The sequence below is a fragment of the Pempheris klunzingeri genome, chromosome 5, assembly GCF_042242105.1.
Source record: "Pempheris klunzingeri isolate RE-2024b chromosome 5, fPemKlu1.hap1, whole genome shotgun sequence".
NCBI classification, from domain to species: domain Eukaryota; kingdom Metazoa; phylum Chordata; class Actinopteri; order Acropomatiformes; family Pempheridae; genus Pempheris; species Pempheris klunzingeri.
The window spans coordinates 10047840-10058746 of record NC_092016.1 but is presented as its reverse complement, the minus strand read 5'-3'; the positions used below and the strand labels follow the sequence as shown (position 1 = coordinate 10058746).

Sequence of the window (10907 nt, the reverse complement as noted above, 5' to 3'; positions counted from 1 at the left end):
TTCCTGCGGTGGAAAAGAGGCCATTGTTTGGGTCCTGGCGATGTGCAGTGTGGTTCACAGTCTTACAGGGACAATTAATGTTTCCTGTGGTAACAAGTCAAACCGTCTACAGTGGAAATGGCTCATAGGGGCCCCTGCGGATCAATTTTACCCCCTGGGGGCTCCCTGGCAGGTTAATCTGGCCCTGCCCCCCACTCTTCTGAGAGGTGTCTTTGTTAGCATCCAAAATGCAACAACAAAAAGCAGAGAAAAGCAACTTGAATTTCCATCACTTCTAGTAATGAACATGTTCAGCCTCTGTCGGTGAAGTCATCTCAACACAGACACAAGGGCTGACTGTACCTGTCTGTCCTGCCCCCCCCCCTCCTGCAACCTCCGCCCCCCCCTCAGCCATCCGCCGTTGCCAAGGTTTCCGTGTACGCGCTGCCTGTGAGAGCGGAGCCGCGCGGTTGTCATACAGCTTTGGCAGACATGGCGGCGGATCTACAGCCGGAGTGGATTTCTTGTCTCCCTTCTTCTTGGAGTTATGGGGTCACTCGGGACGGACGCGTCTTCTTCATTAAGTAATTATCCCCATTGGAGAGGAGACGGCTCAAGTCGTTTCTGCCCGTTTGTGATTCTGAGCAAAGTCGCCGCGTATTTAATGAATGCGTTTCTCTCTCTCTTCAACAGCGAAGAGGCAAAGAGTACAACCTGGCTGCATCCAGTGAGCGGCGAGGCGGTGATAACCGGCCACAGAAAAACTCCAGGTGAGGCGTCACTGTCAAGTTTCCCTCATGTGTCTCTCGTGTTCGCCATGTCATGTGTTGCTGTTGTTGTTAGCTGACACCCAACAAAACCGAGACTTCCCACGCTGAGACACTGACACAGAGGCTGTGACATCCATGCTGTGTTTCTTAATGCGCGAGTGGGCTTCTGTGTCGCTCGTGCTGTGGAAAGTGAGCCCTCTCGTGTCCACCTCTGCCCCTGCTCGAGCCACTTCCCCGTGAAGCTCTCATTCTTTAGACTTTGGGACTTTAGCCGCTTGTGAACTTGCAAAACGGCGACTTTTACAACCAACCAGCGGCTTGTAAATTAATGTCGCCCTCTGTTTGTCATGTAGTCCGACATGCAGCGCTATTCTCCACTTGCTGTTGTTCAGGTAATACAGCTGAACGGTCTCCACTCTGACAGGCGACTGTACAGCAACAGCTGCCACTAAAGCTTGGCTGTACATTTACGAAATTGTCTTCCTTTACGCCACCGCTTAAAAAAAAAAAAAAAACAAAAAAAAAAAAGAAGCTCCAAACACATCTTAAACGCACTGTTTTATGTGGTAAAATGAACTCATTGCAATGTATTATACTGACGACGTGACCATGCAGCAGCCTCCTCTTATAACCCCAAGTCTCTGCAGAGCATTCCCACTAATGTTACTGAGTAGCTGCTGCATCTCAACAGGGCTGCTGCTGACGATTATTTCCATAAATGATGAATCTGCTTTGTCTATAAAGCAGTAAAAAAATGGCCATCAGAATTTCCCATAAGCCAAAGCCATTAGACCTACAACAATCAGCCCATTAACCGATTGCCCAAACAATTTGATTGCAAATATTTGGATGCTGAAGGACTAATTTTTCAAGCTAAACTGCCAAATGCTCATTAGTTCCCACATCACACTTGTGACGATTTTCTACCTTTATTTGCCTTATGTTAAGCTATAGCAAATGGAATATTTTTGGGTTTTGGACTGATGGTCAAACTAAACAAGCATTGTGAATATGATACGTTGAGCTTTAAGAATGTATTATAGGTAGTTTTTACTGTTTGCACCCATTTTAAAGACCAAATGATGAAGCGATCAGGATTTCTGGGGCCGATCACTGATCGATGGGTGCAGTATCTGCCAATACTGATCACTGATCATGGGGTCTATTTGAAGGCTTCCATTTACTGTGTAGCATTATTTACTTATTTATTTAACTATTCTTAACAACATTGTATATTAATAATTGATTTTAAGAGATGCGAAAGTTTCATGAATTGACAGCTGTTTATTTATTGGCAGGCAACATGTGCACAGCTTAGAGCTTTAAAACTAAAACTTTTCTGTGGAATAAAATGAATAAGATTAAAATCAAATAGGAAAAAATGGAACAAAATCTAAATGCGCACAACACACCAAGTTTTGCTACACATCAGCTGAATGCTGTAGGTTCCTGTGACAATGATGCTACAGTTTTGCTTCAGCTTTGTTCTGTAGTGTTACTTGCGTATGGCTCAATCAGTTTGCCTGTGTGACATGTTCCCTCAGGTGAGAATCTAAATCGCTCATAGAGAATATCATCAGGGAAACAGAGGGTGGCGATTTGAAACTCCTTAAAACCTTCTCCAGACCAGATTGAGTTTTCTGCATAAGTAATGCTCATCTAGCCAAGTTGAAGCAGATCCACCTTTGTGACACTGAAAACCCAGGCTTTAGGCTCAGCATACCTTGCCAACCCACCAATCTTGTGTAGTAGTCCACTCCTCTGGGCTACTTTCTGTCATGTATACACAGTGAATGAAGGCCGGTCAATGAACAACAGAGGATTTTACTGACTAAAACCTTGGACAGACCCCCGTCTATCTGGTTTGTCTGATTGTTTATTAGTTTTATCTGGTAAAATCCTCAGTTTTTACTGGATTGGACTTGAGATGCTGTGTACACACAACAGATGCTAGCCCTGTAGCCTCTGAGGCTAAAAACAAGCAGCTCATCAGGCCTCTGCTCACTTCTCCACCGGGATGCTACAACTTTTTCCTTGTCGTCGGTCTCGCCACTAAATTGAGTGTGGCCTGTCAATCAAACCGGAGCTACTTTGTGTCATCTGATCGGTTCGGTTATTCTGATCAGAGACCACCGATCAAACAATTTAGAACGAATATCGGTGGATAATGATTGATTGATCGGAGCACTCTTACCAATTTCTAATTAGCTCAGCATCTCAGTGTGTGAACTGAAAGCTGGTAATACGTAGCCTTAGTTAATTTAATACACACACCTGTTTGTTCCACCAGTTTGTGTTGATGTGTTTTTGCCCACCTCCTTTTCTTTTACAGACCTACCCACTGGATGGGAGGAAGGATTTACTTTCGAGGGTGCGCGTTGTTTTATCAAGTGAGTTTAACAACCTCCCCCAACAAGACACACGCCCATGATATTCCCAGAATCTGCATACAATATGCAGACATGCCATATGAATTCAATGCCCTTCACCTTTGCATGCCACCATGATTGCAGCGTGCCTTGAATCTAAACAGGAATTTATTTATTGCATGTTTAGTTGCCTAAAAATGCATGAAAACATCATTCAAATGCTGTGTTACTCTGTAAAACGTGCTGTGTTTTAGGGAGGAAATATGGCATGGCTGTAAATTTGGAACCTTTACTCCCTATTTCTGTACTGTAGAAGCCTATCGCAAAAGTTAATGATTACACAGGAACATTGTGCAAACACGAGACAGACATTGGGCAAAGTGTGACTGCTGTCTTCTTGTGAGCTGTTTTTATTTATTCAGACCTACCCTTTTTAGAGCTCAGCCTTCTTGGGGAGTTTGAGCCAAAGTTACAGTTATTAACCTGTCAAAAAACATCCTCACTGTTTGGGTTTAGATGGTCTGTTCAAAGTTTAAAATTACACAGTTGTCTTATTTATAGTCTCATTCTATTGATTTTGTTTGAACCTCATATCCCCAGTTTGTTCATTTGTTTGTGCTGTGTGGGCAGGTGGAAATGTGACATGGCATGTCCACTATTTGGTTCATTCAGGTTTTTTTGTGCCCCTCTCTATTTGAAGACTAGAATCTGCATGAATTGCTTTAAAAGTTGGCTATCACATAGACTTTGAGCTACAGCTCATCTACAGCATATTTTACATTTTCCCTTCTCTCCTCCATGGTAGCCTGGTGCATGCAACTAATGAGAAGAGATCACAAGTGCTGTCATTCAGTCTGCACTGATTCATCATCCGTCCTCAGAATGTTTTAAATCCAAGGATATGGGCTGAAGTATTTTGTCATTTTGCATGTCCTAGTAAAGTGCTCCTTTTACACAGTAGGTACGAATTTCTCTGTAAAAATACAAGAATGCTATTGTTTGATTGAAGACGCTGCAATACACAGGCAACGAATTTAGGATATTATGCTTTATTATCCTCACTGAATCCTCTCTCCGTCTTTGCCTTCCCCATGAATTTGAGGAGCTCCATGTGGCAGGTTGCCAGGCAGTCCGACTGAAAGGCTGTAATTTTGTATTCCAGTATTTTATCACAGCTTCTCAGTGCAAAACAGACTCGGGGACCACAGTCATTAGTTGATCACTATGATTCTGGCACAGTCCAATGACACGGTAATGTTATCTGTGAAGCAAGTCTCAAACTTATCATGCTGTCTCCTGCGAGTACACAAACCGCATTTTGAAAATAAAAGAACACCAACTGCATTTTCGACACATTTTAACTTTTAGAATAAGTTTAAACCTGAATTGTAGAGGTCTAAACCCAGTTGCTGTTTCTTCTACAAATCACTTAGCTGTCAATAGAGGTCACTGTAGTCACATTACTGAATGCAAGATACTAATTATTTTCATAACATATTTTTTAATTTTTAATTTTTTACCTTGAATGGTAAGTCTATCATAGAATATCACCTGTTCATAATGTATGAGCTCAGCTGCGGACTCTTCTGAAGCTAATGTATTATTGTGTGGTCACAGACATTTAAAATCTACCTCACTTGTGTTAATAGCAAGAGGAAGCTTATTGATTATCTGACTAAGGAAATAAGACAATTTACAGCGACCACTTATTAGCTGCTGCACCACTGCTCTGTACAGAGGGTTTTATTTGTTTATTTTCAAAGAAGTAGGGGAACCACACGTGATTTTGTTCGTTACCTGTAATTACTTGTGACAATCACAATAATCAAAGTGCAAACAAAAACATGTGTTCGGCTGATTTAACTGAGTCTGTTCTGAACTGCAGATGAGCAAGTAAAACGGCAAAGCACAGAGACACAGCCCCAGCATATCTTCTTGTTTTGACCTTAATCAAAAGCTGTCCCACAATGCGACCAAATCTGTGATATGTAAAAGCTTTACAACAAGTAGAGATCATTATTCATTTGTGTGGGGTATTGTTAATTTAGCAAGAGTTCACCCCAGAAGTACACACTGCAGCTCAATAGATTACCTCCCCCTCACCACCATTATGGAGTCTCTCAATTCTCTGTCATCTGCCCCTCTATTTCTGTACTCTCCTCTGTCAGTCATTAGTGGTGCATGTCATTTACCTACTTGTCATTTATTTATGAACATTTATTCTAAATGAAAGATAAAGGCTGAGTTGCATTTGAAATAAGGATTTATTTCATATTGCCAGTATTAAAACATGTCATGTGCAGTTCCTTTTGTAGAGGGTCTGCAGTAAATATTTGTAGGCATACGACATGTTACACACTGTTACGTTTAAATGAAAGCTGATGTAGACTTTGGGGGTGAAATGCAGATAATTAGCCTACATGTGACCGACGCTGCCACAGTTGGGCTTGTTTGCGCTGCTTTAGCAAGATACATTTTCCCAGACTGTTTAGTGGGACTGGCCCAAGAGGTCTCTCTTTGTTGTTTTACTTAGCAGGAGCTTATTATCATTCTATTTATATGGTCACAACTCTGTATATTCATGTCTTTTAAGATGCCTGTGTGTGCGGATAAACAAGTGTGGTCCATTCAAGGCACAAGATCAATTTGTCAGTCTTAGATGTACTCACTGTAAACTTGAGTAATTGGACTATGTAAATCCATGCCTGTTATTTCATTGTGAGTCACTGTTTTGACATAGAGACTCGTTGACAGGTTTATGCGATAACTGTCTTGGACAGCACATGGGACATTTTGAGGTTTTATGCAAGGCTGCCAATAAAAGCCTCTGAAAACTGTCCAAAACCATTAGCCCGATGACAGCTGGATAAGTCTGTGCCTTATGTTTTACAGGATGTTATCATTACTTCTTCATCGTGTTTTGCAAACTTGGAGTTAGATTTTTGCATTTTCATATACACAAACAGCAAACAACAAAAAACAATAACCTCCTCTTGACTTATGAAATAGAGACGTGCTCATTGACTCAGTTCTATGAGTCTAGTGTTTTTTGAGCCTGTGAAAGGATCTGGCCCATTCAGTGCTGGCTGTGCGGCTTTGCTGTAACCATCAGGTTACACAGTGTGAGCATCAAGGAGCAGATTGTGCTGACGTAGACTGTCCTCTTGACGGGATGTGTAAGGTGCAGATTGTTGGTGTGATAGTGTGAACTAGACGCAAGGCCCGTCACAAGATTTAATTATTTCATGGTACTGTCAGCTTTGAATGAGTGAAGGTCAGTGCAGATGTTAATTGAATCAGTCATGGCTTGCTGCTCTCCTCAGACTGAGCAGTCTGGGGTGTTTGCAGGTGGCTCAGTGCTGACCTGGTGTTTAGTTTGGGGAACTATGTGTCAAGTGGCCTGAACTTGCTTCCCTACTATAAGAGAATGAGATCATGAGGAAGTGTTAATGTCATTCACACACACATGGATAAGGAAAGTCTGTGTTTTGTAACTGTTTTGTTTCCAAGCCTTACTGGACTACAGGCAGTGAAAAATAGACCTCATACATAAATATGTGAAATTAAAATTTCTTTTCACATATGTATGCATATTTTTTCTGAAGAATGTATACCGATCAAATACACACACACACAGTATCTTTGCATGTTTGCATCTGCTAAGCCTCATTGAGGAGAGAGTAACGGGTCAATAACACCCATCCATTAGTCCTAATACAATCAAGTTTTAAGCCAATGGCTTTTGGCCTTGGTCTCAATTGCTGAAATTGCGATAAATCAGAGAACGCTGAACTCTATCCAGCCAGTCTGCTGCTTTGGTCCTCCAAGAGCTTAAAGAATAATCCACACATCAGAGCGGCAGCCACTTTTTCCTTTAGATTACCTATCTCTTACTTTGTTCCCTATGTCAAGAGTTGGGAGCTGGGAGACTTATCTCTTATTGAACTACATTTTTGTGCAAAGATCTGCAGCTACGCTCTCTGATGCTGATGCACTTTCATGCAGAATTCATGCAAAATACGGAATACCACATAGGCTCTCTGCAGCATACTATATGGAGAGTCAAGGCATTGGACATATTATTTTCATGACGTTATTCTCTGTATCCCTTTCTTGGTACTACTAGTAAATTCTGCAGCCATTCAGAGTGCAGTATTTGTTCAGTATGTTTTTGTTTGTGACGTAATCGATGTTTTGAGACTTTGCCATCTGGCAGATTTGTGTTTTCAATTTTATCTCCGTAGCACATAATCCCACATTTTAACTTAAGCCTCATTTCGAACAAGACGGTGGGACATGATTTGGGCAATTCAACCAGTATTTTGTCAAAACCTTTGTCTACCACAGTCCGCTAATGAGGATTCTTAACCTGTGAAGACCTTTCTAAAGCGTGTACGAGGATAAATGGGCTGAAGGTAGTTTGACTGGTGCAAAAGGCTTGATATTTCAGAAGGAGAGTGGTGAGCGAAAATATGAGTTTATTGCTTCATGGATTCAGCGTTTACACCATTTATTTATATGAATAGAAAGGTGCAGATCTCCTGCCAGTTCCCTCTCTTTGTTCGCTATTCTTGTCTCAATTATTCTGCCTGGAAAAAGGGGGAAAACTTAACTGCCAAAGAATAATTGTGGTAGGTTACACAATGAGGTGGCTGACATCTTGTTTTGAAGGCTAATGAGTGAGTAATAAGTACAGTAGGTGGATGCTCAAATGGAGTTGACCCCGACAGTGCTGTAGATCAAGAGTCTGTCTTGATTGCTGCTCATTTATTAATATTTAATTTGGTGACATCTTATCAGCGTTTGAGAAAAATTTGCAGCTTCCCAGTGCTCATCAGTATTAAGTGCAACATAAAATATAAATATTGTACAAGTCTGCTCTGCAACCACCACTTTCATTAGGCTGTTCACTTCTGCTGTTGCATAATTCATCACTCAGAACAGAGGAAAGCATGTCAATTGAAATTTGGCCAATTATGACAAAAATCTCTCAAGCGGATCTCTGTTTAGCTACTGGCTCATTTTGTGCTTTAAAGGCCCACACACCGGCTGACTGCACTTTTAAAAGTGGGAGTATTGGGTTACTGTGATGTGGATCAATATTCCATTGTGGTAATTGTCACTCAAAGATAAATAATCGAATCCTCTTCTTTGATGACTCTGTGTTTTTTTTATTGATAACCTCTAAAATGACATATAAGCTGCACTGACTTTTTGTCACCTCTTAAGTTGATATGGCAAACATGTTTGCCACTAGTCGCCTGTTTAAACATCCAGCAGATACAGAACAGCATTAGCATTTATGTGAAGATGTGTCTCTGGCCACCTGGCAACTAATTCTTGCTGCCTTTTTCCTGTTTTTGATCTCCACTGATGGAAATATCTGACTCTTTCGCTGCTAAATGCTTCACTGTGTTCATCAGCTGTTTGCTAACTTTGTCTGTCTGTCCTTTGGTGCTGAGCAGGTGGTGTACAGTGACTTTTTGGAGCTTTTTTGCTGAAAACACTTGCCCATTTTAGTTGAAAATTACACCGTGATAGCAATGAAAATAATGAAATCAAAATAGTTCAACTGAAAACCGCTCCTTTCTCTGTGGGTTTGTCAATACAAGCGACCCTTTCACATTGATCCAAAAAATATTGATTATAGCCACGTTAAAGAAATATTTTGGGGGATGCACCTTTCAAAATGCGCTACACTTTCAGTACATTTAATGGAACATTTAAACAGCATTCACATAGTTAAATTCCATAAAAGTGTCACTTTTCATGCCATTTGTCCGTAGCAGAATTGCTGGTCTTGTCCTGCCTCTTCTCGTTCTAAGTTTCATCTTCAGACACTGACACTTCAGGGCATCAGTAAAATGAGGCATCTTATCAAAGATCTGAAGAGTGAATTAGCATGTCACAGGCTTCAAGCATAGGGGATTTGTTTTGATTTTCATGAGTGACACCAGCGAAAGTGAGTAAAAATCCCCCTAATACGAGGGGACAATCTGAGAAATGAGCTCACATTTATTCACATTTCTGTCTACGTGGGCCTGCATTGGCTTTGTTTGTAGCTTCATCGGCAATGTAGTCAGATTTGAGAGTTGAGGTCTTAATCTTTCAGGGCAAAACACGACAGGAGCCCCTGTGAGCCCTCTATAACTGTCAGACACACAGTTATGACAGACTTTAAAGGCTCTCTCTTCCCACCAGGGAATAATCCAAGCTTCTATCTGTGAGAAAAGCCTTATATCAGACCTGATTACGTAACCTTTAAGCTACTGTAGTTAGAGTGAGAAAGGTGAGCAAGTGCTGGGGACTTGGAATAAAATTAAATGCAAGACAGGGCTGTACATTTATTTAATAATTCTTCAATAAGGGATCACAATTTTGTTCTCCACATTTAGGCGACTTAAACATGATTAGATTAAATGTTTGCTTCACGGTTAGTGCCTGCTCTGGTGCACAAGTGTCCCTTAATAAAAAAGAAAGCTGCGATCAATCACAAGTTTCAATCATGCTGTAATTAACTCTTCTGAAAAAAATGATTGCGGCTACAGACAAGAATATTTTCACTACAGTTAACCTTCAGTGTAATATAAAATCAGTTCTAATCAACAATCAAACGTTAAGCCAGCGATGTAAATCAGGATGCATGATATATTCGTTCTGAAGCTCAGCCAGGTCCACTGGTGGCTCCATCTATTCAGTGTCTTTAGTGCATGTAAAAAAAAAACAAACTACAAATTACGCATTTACAATTCTATGCAAGATACTAAATGCATCAAAAGAAATGCGCCAAGCATGTGACCGAAGGGGTTCACAAAGCCGGAACCATGATATTTTCCTTTTATGGAATGGTTCAGCCATAAAAATAAATAAAAAGAATTCTCCTTTTTTGAGGTGAAGGGAAAGGAAGGAAGTTTTCTTTTAGAGATTACACTCTAAGTAACCATAAGGCAGCAGCAACTTTTAAGCTTCATACTATGTTACCACTTAACTCCCACTGCTGAAACTAACCGCATACCTAATCAAACCTAATTAACCATACCCTGTGCAGGATTGCTACGAGGGTAATGTTCAGAAAGGTTCTTCTTTCTGTATTTTCTTTCAATTAAATCAGTAGCAACGGTCCACTTTTACACATAGATGAGTCTCGGACTGTGGCTCCTTCAGCGTGTGTGTCCTCGCTGGTAGTGCCTCGAAGTATTTCAAGAGATTTATTATAAAAGCAACAAGAAGAGCCAGTTTCTTTCATTTATTTTGCTGGAGCTAGAGCCTATCCCAGCACACAGAGGCAGAAACAGGGTGCACACTGGACAGCCCACCACTCTACCACACAGTGACAGATGACTCACAACTATGGGCAAATTAGATTCCAATTCACCTAACCTGCTTTTCTTGCATGTCGGAGAAAACTTGAGCACCCATAGAAAATTCGCACCAAATGAAAGACACCTTGCAAACTTCTAAACTGACTATAAATAAATTTTAAAAGATCAATGACAGTTTGAAGTTACCTTTTGTCTTTGGGAAATTGGCAAAGTATAAGAAAAACACTCTGAGGTGTTACATGACTGAGAATAATGGCCTCTCGAGGAAATGCCACTCCATATTATTCACTGATTTAATGTCAGAAGAGTGATAGATAATGGGGCTTCAGTGCTTCAGTAAATCTGATCTTCATCTTAACCATAGCTGTGAAGCCCATATGCAATATCTAACGATATGTTTGTAAAGAAGTGAGACATTCCTTTCCATACACATGGCTAAGATTAATAAATGGCACACCAGGGACAAT

The 10907-nt window shown here is 40.8% G+C and overlaps 1 protein-coding gene across 4 annotated transcripts in view; it reads left to right on the top strand.

The window, feature by feature from the left end:
• The first annotated feature begins 431 nt into the window (after nt 1-431).
• The window catches only part of LOC139200888 (pleckstrin homology domain-containing family A member 5-like), a 77840-nt gene continuing 67364 nt past the window's right edge, over nt 432-10907 (top strand). For all 4 annotated transcript variants that reach the window (XM_070830052.1, XM_070830053.1, XM_070830051.1 and 1 more), the window contains exons 1-3: nt 432-563; nt 673-749; nt 3082-3139. In XM_070830052.1, the coding sequence (XP_070686153.1) occupies nt 472-563; nt 673-749; nt 3082-3139 (227 nt within the window). In that variant the 5' untranslated portion in view covers nt 432-471. The remainder of the gene's footprint in view (nt 564-672; nt 750-3081; nt 3140-10907) is intronic.